At 44.6% G+C, this 22,743-nt stretch overlaps 1 protein-coding gene across 8 annotated transcripts in view; it reads right to left on the reverse strand.

Annotated features, from left to right (window-relative positions):
• Nucleotides 1-21,477, reverse strand: part of SP2 (Sp2 transcription factor) — a 44,174-nt gene extending 22,697 nt beyond the window's left edge. For 2 of the 8 annotated variants that reach the window (XM_073608083.1, XM_073608076.1), the window contains exons 1-3: nt 21,325-21,477; nt 5,576-5,669; nt 996-1,064 (exon numbers count right to left, since the gene is read on the reverse strand). In XM_073608083.1, coding sequence (XP_073464184.1) covers nt 996-1,058 — 63 coding nt within the window. In that variant the 5' untranslated portion in view covers nt 1,059-1,064; nt 5,576-5,669; nt 21,325-21,477. Of the gene's footprint in view, nt 1-995; nt 1,065-5,575; nt 5,670-19,909; nt 19,934-19,969; nt 20,120-21,017; nt 21,247-21,324 lie in introns of those variants that run through there. The other 6 variants (XM_073608079.1, XM_073608080.1, XM_073608084.1 and 3 more) reach the window with 6 other exon arrangements.
• Between the last annotated feature and the right edge of the window lie 1,266 nt (nt 21,478-22,743).

Below are 22,743 nucleotides of genomic sequence, written 5' to 3' on the forward strand. Positions count from 1 at the left end.
TGAATCAAGCTTAAGTGAAAATGAAAAAAGTCAGCAGCTATAAAAACTGTAGCTGCTGACTTTTAATAAACAGCCATTCACCTGTCCTACGATCCAGTGGTGTGCTCACCCCAGCCAAATGCCCCCCATCATCGGCCAACAGATTTTGCACTCTTCAGTTTTAGTAAATCAAACCCACTGTGTTGTCATGTCAAAGAAGACAGTAGCAGCACATTAAACAGGCTACAAGTAGAGAAAAATAACGGTTGATGTGCCAGAAATATAAAAGGGATAAACCATAGAAAAACATGCAAGTACAGGCAGTCCCCAAGTTACGAACACAATAGGGACTATAGGTTTGTTCGTAAGTCGAAGTTGTTCGTAAGTCGCAACACCGCATTTGTAAGTGTAACTTCCAGTCGGAACACTGCATTCGTAAGTGTAATGTCCGCCTGTGCATCGATGTGGGATGTTCTGGGCGCTTGTTAGGTTATCTGGGGCGTAGTACGGCAGTGTGGGATGTGTTCGGAAGTGCTCGAAAGGTATCCAGGACCCGCGTGGAGCACACGTGGCTGGCATTTGAGGCCGTTCATAAGCAAGAGTCGTTCGTAACTCGGGGACTTCCTGTATTGCATATATGTGTTAACCCTCTCACTGTAAATGTCATTGTCAACATCAGAACATCACTGCTGGAAAGCGCAATCACTGAGGTGACCAATACCCCACAATATACCTGCTAATATTGTGATCACAACCACAGAGGTGCACAAAGAGGTTCTCCTAAGCCCAGAACAAATGACTGTTAGTGTGAGCATTTTAAGTTTAAGTGTCATTTTAAGAGTCTCAGTGTTGGTTGAAGCAGACACCAATCTAATTTATTAAATATATTCCACAAATCTTAAAATCAAGCAGGAAAATAGGATTTATTCTGCTGTTTCAAAAACCTGTTTACACTGTATGCAGAGAAAACTATTGATTTCCACTGTATGACCATCACTTCTACAGAATCCACAAACCTGGGAAGTCGAGGCAGCTGGTTGTAGGTATTCACTGGGACTTACTGCAGCGGTTGCCGTCATGCTGACCTGAAAGCAAATTTACATCACTGTCTTTATGAGGGTATTATAAGCGAGTGAAAAAAAAAATAAAAATAAAGTTATCTATCTCATATATATATATATATATATATATATATATATATATATATATATATATTATATATATATATATATATATATATATATATATAAAGGATCAGTTTAAAAATAAACTTTTCCATTTTTCAAGCATGTAAACACAGGGATACCAAAATCTGCATCATTAACCCATTTGGCAGATCTTGCCTTACTTTCTGTATACGTGATGGCTGTCAGACAGCATGGAAGTGGGAGAAAACCTTACTGGTGACACAGGTTGCAGAAAAAAAAAAAAAATTAGTTTTAGTATAGCAAAGAAAGTTTAGACACTCTATCGGCATTGTACTGCAGTCACCACACGGCATAATTCTCTTCACTTCCTGTCTAGGTAACAAATGTGTCACAGGAAGGGAAATCATACACCAGACTGCATTTCAAATCTGACAAAAAAAAAAAAAAAAAAAGATAAAAAAATCTCAACTAAACATAGAAATACAACCCTGACAGTTCTAATCCTCCCCCACTTTATCCAAATCAAGTTTTTTGCAATGCAAATCTATTGGACGGAGCTTCTCCATTGCTCACAGGGTATATCCATCCTGGAACTTGTTCAGTGAGAAATGTCTTAGTACTGCTATTGACACACATTAGGCTTTCTGCATTTGAGCGGAACCAAGGTGTCTGCAGTAGATAGGTTTAAAAAAGTGGGGTTTTTTTTGTACTCCCCATAAAATTCCTTCCTATGTGTTTACTGAAGGAAGGAGTACTCAAAATAAATTTTCACTTCCACACTTTGTGTACACCCAGCAGCAATCACCGCTCTCTGCCAACCTGTCAGTAAAGCATACGTGCTCGGCGGCCACAGCTAGCCACTCACACATGGCAAAAACAGCAGCAGGAATCAGTTTCCTGCTACTGTCATTCACACCGGCTCAAATCGCCCATACCAATATAGCCTTATAGCCTCAAGCAAGACTTCACATTTATTAGTAGGTTCAGGAGAGGGGGTAATCTCTTTATTGTGGTCTATAAAAAAAAATAGGGAGTGGCAGACTGATCCTCAAAGTGCAAGCGACACATCTCATAAAGAGTCTACGTTTGGGCAGATTACACAACTGCACTCAAACAGCAAGCATATCGCCAGTTAGAGGATCAGTCTACTGAAAAGTGATCGGTTTGCCTATAGATGTAGTGCTGTTGCAAACAAACATTTAGGCCGGGTTCACACTATTGCGAATTGGATGAGGGTTTTCTTCGCATGTCAGGAGCTTGTGACCGGCCCTCTATGAAGCTGGTTCACACATCTACGGAGTGGCTCTGGTGTGAATTGCACAGGAGTCCTGTGCGTCTTTTGGTCCGTTTCAGGTCTGAATTCAGGCAAACATTTGGGCTGATAAATCAGACCTGAAACCGGTGGACGGGGACGCACCGGACTCCTGCAGTAAGCCGCTCTGTGCTGCAGCGTGTACCCAGCTTTAAAAAAAATAAATAAATAAATAAAAACGTAATACATTTTTAATGGAGAGTGCAAATGCCACAGAATCGGCCACAAGAGGTGCGCACCCCAAAAATTGTCTGGTAATTTCACGTGTACTTAAAGCTAAAACTTTTTTTCCCCCAACACTTTGGATAGATTTTGTAAGTTTAAGAGCTTCTATCAGGTTTTTAACCACTTCAGCCCCGGAAGGATTTGCCCCCTTCCTGACCAGGCCATTTTTTTGCGATATGGCATCGCGTCGCTTTAACTGACAATTGCGCGGTCATGTGACATTGTACCCAAACAAAATGTCATTTTTTTTACCCCACAACTTTCTTTTGGTGGTATTTGATCACCACTGCGGTTTTTATTTTTTGCGCTATAAAAAAAACCAAAAAAAAAAAACCAAAAAAACAAAAATCGCAATAAGTACATTGGTTTGCGGAAAAGCATCTACAAAATAGGGGATATATTTATGTCATTTTTAAAATATTTTTTTACTAGTAATGTCGGCGATCTGCAAATTTTTATCAGGACTGCGACATTGCGGCGGACAGATCGGACACTTGACACCATTTTGGAACCATTGACATTTATACAGCGATCAGAGCTAAAAATAGCCACTGATTACTGTATAAATGTTATTGGCAGGGAAGGGGTTAACACTAGGGAGCAATTAAGGGGTTAACTGTGTTCCCTAGGTGTGTGCTAACTGTAGGGAGGGATGGGACTGCCTGGGGGAGGAGACTGATCATTGTTCCTACTTAGTAGGAACACACGATCTGTCGCCTCTCCCCTGAAAGAAACGGGATTTGTATGTTTACACACACATCCCCGTTCTGTCACAAGCGATCGCGAGTGCCCGGTAGATATTGTGGCCGCCGGGCATGCGGCACGCGCCTGCTATGACGTCTTAAAGGAGCGACGTATAGCTGTGGCGATTTGCGCAGCTGTGCCAACCTACAGCAGTATAACTGTCGCGGCTGGTCGGCTAGCGGTTAATGCTGCCCATGCTTCCCATACTTGCAAATGGAACAGACACCAATGAAATGTGAGAACCCCAGCCTGCTGGGGCTGGAAGGCAGACCCACAGCAGCTAATCATGGCCGCTCACATGTAATAGCATGTGATCACCTGCGAGTGATTGGCCCTGGACTCAATCCAGCAAACACCTGCGAGTGATTGACCCTCTAGGGCAGGGGTGTCCAAACTTTTTTCAAAGAGGGCCAGATTTCATGAAGTGAACATGCGTGAGGGCCGACCATTTTGCCTGACTTTTAAAATTAAATGCAAATGAAATATTTTATGCAAAGTTTATTGCAAATGGAATACTATTCATGTCGTAACATTGATAACAATATATAATATATATATCTTCTCTTCTCAGGGTAACAATGAGCTCAGGCGTGTCATGTTTAAAAAAAAAAAATTATATATATCTCTTCTTTAGTCTCTGACCAATCCCCAAGCACCTCTCGGGGTAAAGGATGAGCTTGAGCGTTTATTATTTTTTTAAATAATAACCTTTTCTTTAGCCAGCCTAATCCACCAGTGCCTCTCACTGACTGAAAGGATGTGGCCCCCACTTGGAATTTACATATATATCCATCTGTGCCCCCCCAAGTATATCCATCTGTGCCCCCCCAAGTATATCCATCAGTGCCCCCCCCCCCCCCCCAGTATATCCATCAGTGGCCCCCCCCCCCCCCAAGTATATCCATCAGTGCCCCCCCCCCCCCCCAAGTATATCCATCTGTGGCCCCCAAGTTCAAGCATGTTATTTTTTTTTACTGTGAATATACCTATCTTCTTTAGCTGAACAAATCCCCGAGCGCCGTGCTCATTGTTAAAAGTCGATGTGCCCGAGCCTGCAAGGAAGAAAGCTGACAGCGCACAGCGCCACCGCCAATCACAGGCACTGTGACATTTCCCCGATCTGCGGACTGCAGATGCAGAGATCGGGAATAGTCACAGTGCTTGTGATTGGCTCTGCGCGCTGTCAGCTTCATAGCGGCTCGGGCACATTGACTTCTGAACACGCCCAGCCACACACCCCCCCGGCTCATCAACAATTAGCCCGGCGCTCAGGGATTTGTTCAGCTAAAGAAGATATATTCACAGCAAAAAAAACATAACACGCTCCAGCTTGGGGGGCCACAGATGGATGCATATGTAAATTCCAAGTGGGGGCCACATCAAACCGGAACGCGGGCCGCAAATGGCCCGCGGGCCGGACTTTGGACATGCCTGCTCTAGGGCCAATCACTCGCAGGTGATTGCTCCAGGAGCAATTACATGTGAGTGGCTGTGATTAGCTGTGGGAGTGGTTGGTTGTCTGCGTTCAGGGTGGATCTAATGGGGACACTTGTTCCAATGACAACTACAAAGGGTATTTCCCACACTTTGTAAAGATTTCCTCTTACTTCCTGTGGTGTCTGCAGAAAATGAAAGAAAAAAAAAAAAAAAAAAAAAGAAAATTTCCACAATGAGACAAATTGCAAATATTAATAAATGTGGACAGGTTTTAACTAAGCCCTACACTGTCCAAAATCAATTACACATGTGATTCGCACCGCATTGTCGTGCAGATAACATGCGATGTCTGTGCGACGCAAATTCAAATTCAGCCATACGAACTGTATGGCTGAATTCGCATCGCATTCGGACCAAACTCGTGCAGGACCCTTTTTTTTGTCCGCACCGGAATTGGATCCCATGGGTGTTCACACTCATGCAATCCAATTCTGTAAATCGTGCTGTGTTTTGCAAACTGATTGCAGGGTGTTGATAACTTAACATATACTCCGCAATCAGTTTGCATGAACAGGTTGCGATTTAGATGCGGTGCAAATTTGCTGTAATTCCGCACCGCATCTAGTGTGAACCGGCTCTTATACTAAATAAAACAAAGATGACATACAGCTTTGTAATACTTGAAATGGCATGTTAGAAATTAAAATTAAGATTTTCTCTGAATATTTACCTTTGCTGTATTCTTAAGAGGTGGGTGAGTAAATACAGTCTTTCTGCAGGCTCATCTCATTATCTTCTTCACAAGGTCATCTTACATACTGAATCTATGCAAGTCCAATCAAGAAAAAAAAAATAAAAATGAAAGTTATATTCCAGAGATTTTTGTTTAATTGTTGTACAAACACATCAGCTAACTAAAGCAACCAATGGAATTCAACTTGCTACTTTGTGATGAAAGTTTGAAATGAAAGGATGACTCCAACACTAAGACCCCTTTCACACTGGGGCGTTTTTCAGGCGCTTTAGCGTTAAAAAAAAGCACCTGTAAGGCACCTGAAAGAAGCCTCATCTGCAATCCCAATGTGAAAGCCTGAGCCCTTTCACACTGCCAGCGCCCGAAAAACGCTGGTAAAGCGCTGCTTAGGACCCCTTTCACGCTGGGGTGTTTTTCAGGCACTGGCAGGGTGAAAGGGCTTGGGCCATCGGCGCACTCAGCCCGGTGGCAAAAACAGGAAAGCGCTGCAAAGAAGCTGCTTGCAGGACTTTTATTTTTATGCCCTGCCAGCGTAGCACCCCAGTGTGAAAGCACTCGGGCTTTCACATTGGGATTGCAGATGGGGCTTCTTTCAGGCGCTTTAAAGGCGCTTTTTTTAACGCTAAAGCACCTGAAAAACGCCCCAGTGTGAAAGGGGTCTAAAGCCTCAATAAATCACTAGTCCATCACTTTCACACATCAATTTTTGCAAAGTGGTCCTAAAGTCGATCTTTTGGGGGGGGGGTGTCATCTCTTAAATAACTGTGCACTGTATTTACACTCGCCATCTTTTTTTTTTTTTACAAGTAAACATTTAAAGCGCAACTTGTTCAGAAAAAAAACAAAAAAAAAAAAAAACAAAAAAAACATTCCCCTCTGGGTGATCAATGTACATACGGTTTGTGTTTACATCCTGTGACTAGCCCTTTATCTCGACGTGTGATCAGCTGAGTCCGTAGGACTCAGTGATCACAGAGTGTGGCGCGCGGGCAGCGTGATCATGGAAACGTCCATGGATGCCCTTCCCGCAAACTAAGGCCGCGCTGTAGCAGTTTCTCAGCTATAGCGCAGGCAGAAAGCAGTTAAACCAATGATGGGGCATTATTGTCTTCCACTAGCGCCAGGGCATTTTTACTCCCAATAGCCGTAATATGGCCCCCCTAAAGCCTGCAGGACAGTAAACTGGCCTTTTGTTTAGAAAGTTTGGAGACCCCTGGTCTAGGAGCTAGGGTTAAAGTTAGCCGCTTTGCCAACTGGTTTTGTTTTCTTGCTATAAAACTTCCTGGAAACCACTAGCTAAGAATTTGAAATGTCAGAATCTCCAGGCACAAGCAATCTGCAAAGTTATATACTCAACTATACATAACACGCTGCCACATAAAACCACAGCACAGGACCAACCCATAAACACCTTTTTAAAGCCCAACTCCTCCATCCCACTGCTTTCTAACCCATTCTGTCGGGTGATTATTTTTCTTATCTGGTGAAGCAAAATTATACTCACCCGAGTCCCCCTCACTGATGCCATTTCTGCCTGCGGGGACTAGCGCCACAGATAGACTGATAGATAGATAGATAGATAAATTGCCCCCCCTTTACTCCCCCCCCCCAGGCTGATGTTGATCAGGTATATGGAGGAGATGGATGAATGGCACGATCACCCCCTCATCCCATCACAGAATGCCTTGCCTACTTTGAAAAGACTGAATGGACGAGGTAAAGACAGAGTAAGCTAACTGCTATCACTACTGTATAAGACACGGTACTGTAAGTCTCGGTGCTAGAGGTTTGAAGCTTACACAAGTGATTGGATGAATTAAACTAAGCTTTACATAACTCAGCAGCATCCCCAAAAGTGGGACACCCATCAATAGAGGGGATTTATTTTTACAGACCAAAAACAGCTTCTTTTCCTGAAGTTGAACTTTAAACTTTCATTTTTCAAAGTCTGTACAAGTGCAGTGCAGCTCTTATCTTCTTCAAGAAACTTCCTGCTCATCAACCCACATCCAGTGAGAGGTTGACTGTGCCTTACCGATGGTATGCTCCTGCGTAGTCTATGTGGAATGTGGTAGTTCAAATCAAAAGCGAGAATCCTAGGGTGAAAGCTAGGTTTATGGTCAGTGAGCGTTGTTGACCTAGGGCAGGAAGCCTCCTAATGACAGATCACCAAGAAAAAAAACAAGGAACTAATGTATACCATAGGTCTACTGCTGCATGTTTCAGCTAACTCCAACTTTCTGACCAAGTTTCATATTACACCCATATTTAGGCCTCATTCACACAGGCCTAAATTTACCTAAGCTGGAGGAAGTGTCTGCAGGTGCCAGAGCATTGCACACATCACCCACCAATCATGGTTGCAATGCTTTGCAGGCTCAAATGCAAAAAAAAAAAAAAAAAAAAAAAAAAAAAAAAAAAAAAAAAAAAATACTAAAAATAATAATAATGCACTTTTTTTTTTTATAAAGTGGATCTAGAGTTAAATAAATAAATTGCTCTTTTGCCTGTCTGCATTAAAATACACTTACTTCTTTGCTATCCACCGTAGAATGTACACTGAGCTGTGCATGCAGTTTACATTCCGGAACACTTTAAAATGGATAAGCCCGCGTTCACATCGGGACATTTTGACATGTCAAATCGGTGCAACGCTGACTTTGCGGTGCCGCACCGATTCACAAAAAGTAGTTCCTGCACCGAGTTCTGTGAATGGGAGGAGAACTACAACTACCATTGGCTATTGCAGCTGATGACTTGTAGTTCTCAATGAACTACCAGAGTACGGATGAGCACTCTAGGTAGTTCATTGATGCTTCCTGTTATTCAGTAACCGACTGCCCGTATGAGTTATGATCACACAGCTTACACTGACAGTCAACAGGAGCCTTAGATTGCACCAGCGATCTGCTGATCACAGGTGCAATGATTGACAGGCTCCTAATAAAAATAAATGCACATTTTTTTTACCAGTAAAAAGATATGCATTTAATTATTTTTACGAACGTGAACTTATGCTTTGAATATCCATTTCCTGACACATCATGGCAGCACACAGACTGGGTTGTGACTCCGCCCCCACAACCTGAAAGGACTGGTTAGCTATAAGTGTTGAAGAGGAGTACACCGCTGCATTCTTTTTTTTCCCCCTCACCTGTTACTACTGAAGGGATAAAGCCTGTACCGCTTACCGCTTCGCCCCAGCTAGATTCAGCCTCTCCTAGTTGGAAGCCCTGACTGTAGAGTCTCTAAAAGAGCTATATGCGGGGACCCCATTTAAAAAAAATTTAAATCACAGTAATTACCTTTTATTTTTCTATTCTTCTTTGCACTTCCTGGTTCTCCTCCCGTGGGAGTAGGCGTGTTTCTAGCCTCTCCCAGACTCCGCACAGTCTCCTGGGAGCTAGTCTCAGGCTTCCCAGGATGCCACTGAGCATGTGCGGGAACGAGTGGTGAATGCTGGGAGCACAGCATTCACCACATCCAGGAAATAAATGCTTGTGGGCTTCAAATGTCCACAATGAAGATGGAAACCGCCTGCAGTGAATAATATAAGTTATTCCTTCTGACGAAATCTGACACAGGCGGACATATTACACACAATATGTGAGTATGTAATGCTGAGAAGAAAAGTTTGTGAATGAACTCAAAAAAAAAAAAAAAAAAAACCGATAGATAGGTGGACCCCCGCTTTAAACCAGTCGGTAACGGCCTCCATCTTTCCTCCTCTTTACCTTTTAATCTGTATTCTTCTTAGGCCACTCTGACTTTTTTCCTTTCCCCATCCTGCTAAGCCTTCTAGCTCCTTGGGCTTCTTGCACTCCACAACATGGCGGCCGCGATTGGAAGTGACGCAAGTGTTTTCTCCGCTCGCCAAATTCAAACATGGCGGCGAGTGCCGCGAGTCACTACAGTGCATAAGCGGCGCTTGTGTCACTTCCGCCGCGACGCCGGGCTATTTAAAAAACGGCTTTATTTTCCTATGCAACCTCACAGATGATTGCACACGCTCGCACTCTGCAAAATACCTCTGTTTACTGCTGCCACAAACACCTAACCCGTCTGACCTGGTAAGACGCTGCTTCCCCTCCTTTTCTCTTATTAATGAGTGCATATCCTGGTACTGGGCTACATTGGGAATAACCTTCCTCTTCCCCAGGTACACTCTATCTTTTGCTCATGGAGGCCGCTGCCCCAGCAGACCATCCTCAGCCATTAAGGAAAGAGGCATCATGTGTTGGCAAGTAGTGAAGAGGAGAAAAAGAGAGCCATGCCACTAATATCACTTTATCCTGATAGCCCTGGCAGGTCAAGATCATCTCACTCCAAAACGCAGGGAACATTCTCCTTCAAGGCATTCACACTCCAGAAGAAGCCGGTCGAGAAGCTCCTCTCACCACCACAGTAAATCATCCTCTCACCGAGCGCAGGATAGCCACCGTACCTGACCTGCAGCTAATGTCTGTTGGGTGTGCGGAGCGCAAGCCCTCCCTAATAAGTTATCTTGCCAGACATGCACTGAAGAAGCGCCCAGGGACAAAGAATCAGATGCATTGGAGGTGTCGAAAATAATCAGAGAATCTGTAAAGGAATAAATTCTGCAGGTGTCAGCCCAAGAACCAATTAGACCAGTTCAAAGCACATCAGCGACAATCTCTTGCGTCCCGCAAGAATCAGACTCAACAGCTGAAGAAGATTCTCCAGTGTCAGTCGGTTTCGATTCTTCTTTAATAGACCCCTTCGCAAGGTCGGTAAAGGAGGCAATTGGTTGGGAGGAACCAAAGGAAATGCCCCGCAAGCTCAGGAAATACTTCCCTAACTTAACAAGGGACCCAGAGACCTTCCCCTTTAATCGATGAACTCAAAGAGTTAATTAAAGAGGCGTGGCAAAAACCCAACAAAAAGTCTAGCCTGAACAATAGGATAGCAAAGCTATATCCTTTAAAAGAACCAGCCGTAAACCCTCTCATCACGGCACCAGTAGTAGACGCTTTTCTAATGCGTCTGGCCAGACAGGTGACATTGCCGATAGCGGACGCGGCGGGAGGAGCAGCGGGAGGAGCCTGCAGGCCAGCTATCAACCCCTAGCGGTGGTTGGCAGAGCAATAGCTGGACCTCCAATGTTGAAAAACTACTGTCAGAAGCAGCTGACCAGGAGAGAATCGTATCTGCTCTACAGGTACCCAGCCTAGCAGGAGGCTTCGTAGCCGAAGCATCAGTAGCTATAATAAGATCGGCAGCAAGGGCGATGTTGGCTTCGGTTATGTCCAGAAGAGCCCTATGGTTAAAACCATGGGTTGCAGATACAGCTTACAAATCTAACTGGTGCAAGATCCCCTATGACGGAACCAACCTGTTCGGCCCCAAGTTAGACTTGGCTATCTCAAATGACACGGGTGGAAAAAATAAAAAATAAATAAAATCGGGCCTTATTCTCTCTGACAGAAAGCCGAAGCAGCAAAAGATCCCACCTTTTAGACGCAATCTTCTTGAAAAATACTGAGAAGCGAGATCATACAGACCAGGCAAAGAATTCAAGCGAAATTGGCAGAATACCCAATCGTCTTTCCTGAGGACACAGAAACCCAAAGCTCCTAGTACAGGGGACCAGAAAAAGTTGTTTTGATGGCACGCTCGCCCAGCCCGTGTTAGTGGGAGCCAGGCTCAGACTATTTACACAGGTATGGGCAGATCAATATCCACAATCTGCGAGGGCCACAAATGGAGTTTCAAGTGCAGAATTCCCAAGGATCACTTCCAAAATACCCGACTTCCATCATCTCTTCTAAAGTGAAAACTCCTAATCAAGTATGTACTAGAATTACTACAAAAGCATGCGGTTGTGGAAGTTCCTCAGCACCAGAAAGGCAAAGGCTTTTATTCCCCCCTCTTTCTCGTAAAGAAAAAAAAAAAAAAAAAAAAAACACGGGGGACCGGCGACCGGTTCTAGATCTGAAGAACCTCAACAGGACGACCCTAGTAGAATTCTTCAAAATGGAGAGTCTCCAATCCATGCTACTGGCAGTAAATACAAGAGACTGGATGTTATCAATAGATTTATCCAACGCCTATCTCTATATTCCTATACACCCTACGGTTTGCAGGAGGACGACAACATTTTCCAATTCCAGAGTCGTCCGTTTGGGATATCCATGGCTCCCAGAACGTTCACTAAAATTCTGCTTCCAATGATACCCTGTTTCCCCGAAAATAAGACCTAGCGTGATCGTCGGTGATGGCTGCAATATAAGACCTACCCCCTAAATAAGCCCTAGTTAAAGTCCTTGTAGGTCTTCTTTTCAGGGTAGGGCTTATTTTCAGGGAAACAGGGTAGGGCTTATATTGCAGCCATCACAGACAATCACGCTAGGTCTTATTTTCGGGGAAACAGGGTAGCATATCTGAGAGAGAAGAGACTAAGAGTCCACCACTATCGACAATATTCTCCTCCTGATCAACAGCCGACAATCACTCCAACATCGGGGAATACTAATCTCCACATTACAACAATTCGTGTGGATGATAAATTGAAACAAAAGCAGTCTGGATCAAACCCAATCGATCTTTTTGGGAGCAGAACTAGACACCAATGCCAATACAGTGAGCCTCCCTTAAGAGAAAATAGGACCATTGGTCCAGAAAATAAGGAGACTAATGGCAGCAACACACTTATCTGCCAGGACATGCCTCAGCATATTGGGATCCATGTCTGCCACCTTCCCGACGGTCCAGTGGTCCCAGTGGCATACGAGGACATTCCAGATCCCGTTCCTGAAACAATGGAATGGAACATCAATGAATCGACGAATCTTTATCAACAAATCAATAAAACAATATGCATGGTGGTGGACGCGAGTCAGCAACCTAAGACATCATCGACACATTGTGCCCCCTCAGCCGGAAATAATCACATCAGACACCAGCCTCCAGGGTTTGGGAGCACATTACTGGGATCAGGCAGTACAGGGCCATTGGTTTTTTCACCCCCAGGGCGTAGTCTTGAACATCCTGGAGCTCAGGGCTGCCTTTCAGGCTCTTCTAGCGTTCAGGCCATCCCTCACAGGGAAAAGGGTTTTAGTACCCATGGACAATACGGTGGCGGTACATTACATCCGCGGTGCGTCCTATCCTCGACTGGGCTCAAATCCATTTGGAAGACCTGAAAGCATTGTACGTCCCAGCAGTGCAGAACCAACTTGCGGACGATCTAAGCAGAATATTCATCTCGAACAAGGAATAGTCACTAAGTCACCAATCCTTCTCCCTTCTAACACACAAGTGGGGTATTCCTGATATCAAACTAGCAGCAACCCCAACAAACAAGTGTGCCAAGTTCCTGGCAAGGCAAGGGCCGCCTATCCAATGGCATTAGGGGTAGACTGTCTCCATCACCAGTGGAGGTTCCGTCTCGGTTATAGATTTCCTCCAATATCCTCAATAGCCAGATTCCTGGCCAGACCGAGGAATTCGATGTCCACGGTGATAGCGGTAATACCATTTTGGTTGAGGAGGCCATGGTTCACGACCATCCTACAACTGAGTACAGAGGACCCATTACCCCTTCCAGTAACTCTGAATTTACTCTCACAGGGCCAGTACCTGCATCCAGCACCAGAAAGACTACACCTAATGGCCTAGAAATTGAAAGGGAGAGGCTACTAGATCAAGGTTGCTATCTAAGGGTGGTGGCTACCTTGCAACAGGCCAGGAAGAAGTCAACTAACAGCACTTGTAGTGAATTTTTCCCCAAATTCTGTTATATTAGCACAACAACAGTCCTGGGACCCACTTTCTCCTACAGTGTCACAAATTCTCGAATTTTTACAACTAGGCCTGGAAAGAGGTCTAAGTTCCAGTACCCTAAAGGTTCAAATATCTGCCTTATCAGCCATGATTCGAATCAAATAGGCCTTCAATCCCCTCATAATTCAATTTCAAAAAGCATGTTTGAAAATAAGACCACTTAGGAAGCCGACCTTCCCAACATGGGACTTATCAATAGTTCTAGAGGCCTTATCAAAAGAATCCCTTTTTCCTTTGGCGTCGATATCCTTATGGGACTTAACGCTCAAATTAGCCTTTTTAGTTGCAATAACCTCAGAAAAGAGGAGTGTCCGAGCTGCAAGCACTATCAATGAAAGAACCTCATTTCGTTTTCTATCCCGATAGAGTTGTTCTAAGACCGTCTGAAAAATTCATACCCAAGGTGGCATCTGCTTTCCACTTCAATCCAGAGATCAATTTACCAGCGTTCCTCACTAGCCAAGGGGATACACATCCATTGGATATCAAAGAAATTCTTCATATCTGGGAGGTTACTAACTCATTCAGGAAAGCAGAAAACTTGCCAATTATACCGCACAGCGCTAAGAAAGGTCAGGCAGCTTCTTTCAGGACAATAGCCTCTTGGCTAAGATCATTAAGCGGGCGTATGCAATCCAGCTTCTTCCAATACCAAACGACCTGAAGGCTCATTCGAGCAGGGCAGTGGCGACATCTTGGGCAGCATATTGTAGAGTGTCGCTGGAAACGATATGCAAGGCAGCAACTTGGTCTTCTAGAACCACATTCATGTCTCATTACAGAATAGACCCGGCTCGGTTAACAACGGATGAATTTGGAAGATCGATCATTAAAGCTAATTCTTCCATATCCTGTGAATAAAAAAAAAAAAAAATCTTTGAAAAGCACCCATCCATGTAGCGAGTTATTTCCCAGTGTGTGTACTGCCATGATGCGTCAACAAAATGGAAAATTGTATACTCACCTTTCCGTAATTTTCCTTTTCTGACGCATCCCATGGATGCACACAGATGTCCACCCGTCTATGGTAATAGATACTGAGAATGCAGCAGTGGGCTCCTCTTCAACACATAGCTAACCAGTCCTATCAGGTTGTGGGAGTGGAGTCACAACCCAGTGTGTGTGCTGCCATGGGATACGTCAGGAAGGGAAAATTACGGAAAGGTGAGTATACAATTTTCCGTTTTTAAGACCTCTTTCACACTGGAGGTGTTTTTCAGGTACTTTAGTGCTAAAAATAGCACCTGTAAAGTGCCTGAAAAACGCCTCATCTGCAATTCCAGTGTGAAAGCCCGAATGCTTCCACACCGGGACACTGCGCTGGCAGGACGTCAAAAAAAGTTGTGCAAGCAGCTTCTTTGAGGCACTTCAGGAAATCAATCAATGGGCAGCGCCGCCGAAGTTCCTGCAAAGCGACTCGGCAGCGGCGCTTTGTGGGCGCTTTTAACCCTTTATTCAGCCGCTAGCGTGGGTTAAAAGCACCCCGCTAGAGGTCGAAAAGCTCCTCTAAAACGACGGTAAAGTGTCGCTAGTTTTAGCGGCGCTTTACCGCCGACGTCCCTGCGCTATCAGTGTGAAAGGGCTTTTAAAGTGGTTGTAAAGCCTGAAGGTTTTTATCTTCAGGCATTCTATGCCTGAAGATAAAAAAACCTTCAGTATACAGCCCCCCCCCACCCCTTTAATTCCTGAGCCAGATCGTGATCCAGCGATGTGCATGAGAGCGGCTGCTCTCCCAGATCTCTGCCTCCTGACTGGCTGAGAGACAGCAGCGGGAGCCACTGCTGTCAATCACAGCTCACAGCCAGCGAGGAGGAAGCGGGGTGCAGAGCCAAGCCCTGTTCATTGTGTCTAATGGGCACACAGAGCAGGGCTTGGGAACAAGCATGCACAAGTGCCCCCATAGCCAGCAGCTCCTGGGGCACTCCAGGAAGAAGAGAGACCAAGAGTCCCGGCAGAGGACCCCAGAGGAGGAGGATCGGGGCTGCGGTTTGCAAAACCACTTCACAGAGCAGGTAAGTATGACAGATTTGTTATATTTTTTTTTTAAATATTTTTAATATCACTTTAAATATTGCATTTTCAATTTAAATTTTTAAGCTTGTTGTAAAGGTTATAGCGCTATACGAATCATGTTTTTCTGAAACACTACCTGTGTCCCGGGATGACTGCCCTCCTGGGCATGTGCAGGAGTGACATCTCACATCGGCCAATCACCGGCCCCAAGAGGAAGCCAGAGAAGGACCTCCTGGACGTTGGACCACAGGTATTACTGGCTTAAAGTGGAGCTCCAGGCTCCCCCCTAAATACTGTAGCTGCTGTTTTAATTTAAGGACACTTACCTGCCCAAGATCCAGTGCTGTTCTCACCCGAGCCAATTCTTCAATCACAGAACGTGAAGCCTTGCGGCTTCACAGGCAGTTTCCTGTTGCGCTGCACCTTGTGAATGGTCCCGTAGTCTTCTGGGACCTGTGATGTGTCCCAGAAGACTGCGGGGGAAGAAGGGGGGGTGAAGTTCCGGCTCTGATAGTTGCGGAGATCTGAGCCGGAAGTTGGAGCAGTACCTGTCAAAACCAGGTACACGCTCCCCCCCAGAGAGTGCCAAATGTGGCAGTAGAAGGGGGGAGAATGCTAAAAGTGAAACTTCCCCCTTTGGGTGGAGCTCCACTTTAAGTTCGACTTTAGGGCTCATGGCTCAGGGGCAGAAAAAAAACTCACTGTATTTAGACACGTATTTTTTCCATGAAAAAAAGATCCAGACGATGTACCCAAAATAAATTTTTGTCCTTTTTCTCCCACTAATAGAGCGTTCTTTTGGTGGTATTTGATCATCTCTGCATTTTTTTTATTTTTTGCGCTATCAAAGAAAGACCGACAATTTAAGAAAAAAAAAACAATTTAATTTCTGCTATAAAACACATCCATTAAAAAAAAAAAAATCTAATTTATTTATGAATTTGGGCCAATATGTATTCTGCTGAAAATTTTTGGTAAAAAAAAAAATTATTATACAGGATTTATAAAGCGCCAACAGTTTACGCAGTGCTTTAACAAGAGGGACAGTACAATTTACAATACAGAAGGAATAGGAGGGCCCTGCTCATGGAGCTTACAATCTAGCGGGGGATCGATCCGCTGATCCCCGCTGAGCAGGCAGATGACAGGTCCATCTCCGCTCACTGTGCTGAGATGGACTGGTCAGAGCCTCACTCTCCTCTATGGGGAGATCGGATGAAAATACCTGTCCATTTTCATCCAATCCGATCCTCCAGACGGATGGAAAATAGGACCACCATCCGTCTGGATTTGGCAGACAGGAACAGGTGGGATAGCGGTAGGTGTCAGCGGACATGTCACCGCTGACATCCGCTGCCCCATAGGGATGAAGGGAGGGTCTGATCAGGTCCGCCTGAAAAACTGACAGGTGGACCTGACTGCAAAGCCCGTGTGAAAAGGGGTCTTAGTGTGTTTTCAAGGACCACCTAAATGCGAACAGGGTAAGAGCTGACTGGGCATACCAAGCCAGGGAGTTCCAGAGGATGGGAGAAGCTCTGGAGAAGTCCTGGAGGCGAGCATGGGAGAAATTACCAAGGGAGCTAGAGAGGAGGTCTTGGGAGGAGCGGAGAGGACGATTTGGGCAATATCTGCAGATGAGGTTAATGATGTAGCTGGGGGCGATGTTGTGCATGGCGTTGTATGCTGTGGTTAGTATTTTACATTTTATACAGTGGGAAAGGGGAAGCGTGTGAAGGGATTGGCAGAGAGTAGCAGCAGCCACAGATCGGTTAGTAAGGTGTAATATACTGGCAGCAGCATTCATGATCCCAATAAGTGTATATTGATTGCTTTGCGCAAAAGTTATATCATCTACAAAATATGGGAGATAATATATATATATTTTTATACTAGTAATGGCGGCGATCAGTGACTTATAGCGGGACTGCGATATTGCGGCAGAAAAATTGGACACTGACACTTTTTGGGACCAATGGCACAAATACAGTGATCAGTGCTAAAAATATGCACTGTCACTGTACTAATGACACTAGCTGAGAAGGGGTTAAGATCCGGAGCGATCAAAGGGTTAACTGTGTGCCTAGTCAGTGCTTTCTCACTGTGTGTGTGTGTGTGGTTCTTTTACCAGGGGAAGGCTTGAATCTATGTCCCTGCATTGCAGAGACACAGGATCACTACCTTCCCTACTGACAGAGCGGTGATCTGCCTTGTTTACATAGGCAGATCGATGTTCTGCCTGCTTACTTACATTTTTAGTCTTCACTACCCATTAGTTTTGACTTTTGTTGAAACATGTTTGAGGTCTTTGGTCTCTTCCATCTTATACACAGTGGTCTACTATGATGCCATATGGACCCTTACACATGGGTTACATGCACCAGCATACAGATTTTTGTCTTCTATGATTGATCATCATTGTTTTTTCTTTGTGACTATGTGTGTGTACTGTAGGATGATCATGTATAGTACTCCACTGCGTTTTTATATATTTTGAAACATGTCATGTGATATATGTCTTTTGTCTCAATCCTTTTCCTGTGTTTTATCAGATTTGGCGGCCCGTCAGAATGTGTAACGGAACGGAAGTGACGTTTTGTCGCCGCCATCTTGCTACACCCCGCACTCCTCCATAGTAAGGATACACTGAGAAGGGGGAAAGCGGACATCTTGTTACACCCACTGGAGTTTTGCATTTTACACTTATTTTTAACAGTAAACTGAAGTTATATAGTGAAATACAGTACTTAGAAATCCATCTGAATGTTTAGATGTTGACTTTTAAAAGCAGCGAACTTCTGTCAGATTAGCAAACCTGTGAGATGAGCAGGCTTGCCGCTGATTTTAAAATTCAACATCGAACCAGTTAGACGGAGTTCTAAGTACTGTATTTCACTATATAACCTCAGTTTACCGTTAAAAATAAGTGTAGAATGCAAAACTCCAGTGGGTGTAACAAGATGTCCACTTTCCCCCCTTCTAAGTGTATCCTTACTATGGAGGAGTGCGGGGAGTAGAAAGATGGTGGCTACGAAACGTCACTTCCGTTACACATTCTGAGTCGCCTAATCTGACAAAAACACCTGCATCTTGGCACTTTGATATTAACCTCTTAATTGCTCAGTTAAGAGTTTTTAATTTACCATTCAAATTTATTTTGGGGTGGAGCTGAAATTAGTAGAAATGTATTGCCATTTTTATATTTAACATGCTACGACTAAAGGCCGTACACACGATACGAAAATTGGAAATAAAATTTTGTCCGATGAACGATCTGCTGATTTTCGTTAAGGCAGATCGTTCATAGTGATCTTTCCTGCCTTCTATATGCCATAGTGGTCCTGCCTTCCATGTGCCATAGTGGTCCTGCCTTCCATGTGCCATAGTGGTCCTTCCTGCCTTTCCTGTACCATAGTGATCCTTCCTGCCTTCCCTGTACCATAGTGATCCTTCCTGCCTTCCCCGTACCATAGTGATCCTTCCTGCCTTCCCTGTACCATAGTGATCCTTCCTGCCTTCCATGTACCATAGTGATCCTTCCTGCCTTCCATGTACCATAGTGATCCTTCCTGCCTTCCATGTACCATAGTGATCCTTCCTGCCTTCCATGTACCATAGTGATCCTTCCTGCCTTCCATGTACCATAGTGATCCTTCCTGCCTTCCATGTGCCATAGTGATCCTTCCTGCCTTCCATATGCCATGTGCCATAGTGATCCTACCATGTACCATTGTGATCCTTCCTTCCTGCCGTTAATAAAGTGCTTTCGACAGCTAATTTCGCTTTTTCGTCAGACAAATGCTGGATGTGCAGACTATAAAATTTTTGTCGGTGAACACAACGTTCGATTTTCATTTCATCAGTACGGTTTTTGTCCAAAAAAAAAAAAAAAATAAAAAAATAATCGTAAGAGCAAGACTACGCATGCTTAGAAACGAAAGAATACATACAAAACTATTTCAACACATTTTGTCACTTCTGAAGGTGTATTCTGTCGTAGGAAAATTTTCATATTGTGAGTTAGTTCTTCACTTTTGACATGAGACTAGCATGCCACAAAAAAAAAAAAAAAAAAAAAAAAAAAAAAAAAAAAGGGACAAACGGTCGTTTGAAAATCTGATCGTGTGTACAAGGCTTTACGCCATTACCAAAACGTGTCAGCTGTTTTGCTTGTCACTTTTTGTAACCAACTATTAACCCTTTCAGGCCTAAGCCTATTTCTGACATTTGGTGTTTACAAGTTAAAATCCGTATTTTTTTGCTAGAAAATTACTTACAACCCCCAAACATTACATATATATTTTTTTTTAGAAGATAATCTAGAGAATAAAATGGCGATTGTTGCAATGTTTTATGTCACAAGGTATTAGTGCAGCGGTGTTTTAAACTCAACTTTTTAGGAAAAGGGACACTTTCATGAATTAAAAAAAAAAAGAAAGATGATGTTACGCCGAGTAAACAGATACCTAACATGTCACGCTTTATAATTGCACGCACTCATGGAATGGCGACAAAAATCTCCATAGGCGATGCTTTAAATTTTTTTTTTACGGTTACCAGGTTAGAGTTACAGAGGAGGTCCAGTGCTAGAATTATTGCTCCCACTCCGATGATCGCGGCGATACCTCACATGTGTGATTTGAACACCGTTTACATATGTGGGCGCGACTTCCGTATGCGTTTTCTTTGCTCGCGGGGATGGTTGAGCTTTAAAAAAAAAAAAAAAAAAAAATGTTCTTATTTATTTTTATATGATTAAATTGTGTTTTAAAAAAAAGAAAAAAAATTTGATCACCTTTACTGCTGTCACAAGGAATGTAAACATCCCTTGTGACAGTAATAGGTGGTGACAGGTACTCTTTATGGAGGGATGGGGGGTCTAAAAGACCTCCAATCCCTCCTTTGCACTTCAAAGTATTCAGATCGCCGAAAATTCTGAATACTGTATATTTTTTTAAATCCGGCGCCACTGGCAGCCGAGTAAACCGGAAGTGACGTAGTGATGTCGCTTCCGTGTTTACATTCAGGAGCTTCGTTCCAGTCTGTGGCTAGACGCCGGAAGTGCCAGATCGCGGATCGGGTCTCCCAGTGGGACGGGATGCCCGGTCATTGCGGCGGGAGGGGGAGCTGTCCCCTCCTGCTCCTCCGGGATAATAATCGAGCGGCTTTTAGCCGCATCGGTCGTTATCCCTGGAAAGCCGACCGCCCACTCTAAAAAACGGTACCGGGATGATGCCTGCAGCTGCGGGCATCATACCGGTATAACCCCCAAAAGCCGAGGCCACATATATACGTACACTCGGCGCGAAGGGGGTTAAAAATCGCTATATGGACTACAGAGTTTCCGGCTGAATCCTTTTACTTGTTTGTACCTGCTTACGGTCTAATCGGTGGGCTCCGGTGGACATGGAGTGTGCGGTACCTGTCGCTGGGCTCCTGCTGTGTGTGATTACAGGGGGAGCGGGTGGTGTGCCCCGACCCAGAAGTGTCAGATCATGAACTAGGTAGGTTATCTGGCATAGGCGCCCGCCCTGCCAGTATATGTACAGTGGGCAGTCAAAAATATAAAAATGGAGGCCTGTCAATGTGAAAACATAAGGCTTACTATGAAGTGTAAAGTTCTGGGATCTGTAACCCATGGGGGAGCCTCCCCTCACCCACACAGGTGGTCAGTAAGTTTCCATACCCTCAGGAGGGGGTGTTGCCTGCTGCCCCCAGGTGGAGTGTCAGCTCTTGGTCCCAGGCAGCCTCTGCTCTCCTTGGAGTGTCAATACCTGGAACATCCTGTTTACAGCGGTCCCGCCCACCCCCACCGGAAGCACCCAAAGTCCGCCCCGCCCAAACTCCGCTTCACACCAACTTCTCCAGCCCGCTAACCCTCCCCTGCCGGTACCGGAAGCTGTAGAACTCACCTGCCCGCTTACGACGACATTAATTCCTAACGGGCCCGTTACCGAAACTCGACGAGACCAGCCTTACCGAACCCCACCACTCAGCCTCTGCCCTCAGCGGAGTGACGTGACTACCGACCAATAAGCATCAAGATACAAAAAGACGGACGTGCTACTGAACCAATCCACGCAAACGATGCTGTCTGAAGCTCTGATGGGCAGGACTTTTAACCAATCAAAATCGTTCTCTTTAACGTCATATGTGGGAGGGGGGGATTGGGATGAGCAAACTGCGAAGCTGCGGAGATTAGCGGAGGGGGATAGAGGTTAGAGTCGCCAAGCCTACATATTTACAATGTTCTGGTTGCGATAACACTTTGCAGTAAATTCTGGTAACATAAACAGAAGGATTTATGTGGTTATAGCAGCTGATTGGCGGAAGGCTGTGTGGGTGTGACAGGATAAACTAAAAAAGAACGAAGAAGGGGGTGGGAAGTCACGTCTTCTACTAGCCAATCAAGATCTGGTTAATCTTGCCCCGCCTCCATATTTTGGTCACTAGAGGTCAAACTGATTGTGGTTGTTGTGTCTCCACTACATACTAGGGTTGCCACCTTTTCTTCAAGCCAAACCCGAACACTTTACTGGCGCACGACATTTTTTTTTAAAGCGGAGTTTCACACAAAAATGGAACTTCCACTTTTCGCAAACGCAACGCTTCACTTCCTGATTCCTTCACCTAGGATGGCGGCGGCAGCTGCCGAGAGTCGAGCGAGTGATCGGCGTCGGCTGCCGACATCGCTGGACCCTGGGACAGGTAAGTGGCCATTTATTAAAAGTCAGCAGCTGCAGCATTTGTAGCTGCTGGCTTTTAATATTTTTTTTTTAGGTGGACCCCCTCTTTAAGTATACACTATAGACAACAGGATTGTTAAAGACATTGGAGTGGGAGTGGACAGGGGGGTAGTGAGATGGACAATGCTTCTAAAAAATTTAAATTAATACTTTGCAAACTGTCTGTTTAAATGTTAGGTTAAATCAGCCCAGGAGTGGAGTATTGTGTACCTTATGGGGTTGGTGGTCATTGTGGATAGCCTGGGTATAATACAGGGGTGTTGCTAGAACTATACAAGACCTGTGGCACCTTTGGGCACGCAAACTTAAGAGTAATATGGCATGCACAGCGCATGACAGTGAACACCGGGTGCTGGACCATTTACAGAGAACAGTGAATGGACTTAAAGGAGTATGGTTTAATAAATCAAACCTTCGTGAACTCATAAAATAGGCTTTGTTTGCTTTGCCACAAGAAATAATCTCACAGATATGCATATCCATCAGCACCATCATTTTAAAAAAATGAAACGCTACCATTACATATGATTTTATGTGCACTGAATATAAACAGACAGCTAACTCTTTGAGCCTACCTTAAAGAAG

This window comes from Aquarana catesbeiana, linkage group LG12, assembly GCF_042186555.1.
Source record: "Aquarana catesbeiana isolate 2022-GZ linkage group LG12, ASM4218655v1, whole genome shotgun sequence".
In the NCBI taxonomy this organism is placed as follows: Eukaryota; Metazoa; Chordata; class Amphibia; order Anura; family Ranidae; genus Aquarana; species Aquarana catesbeiana.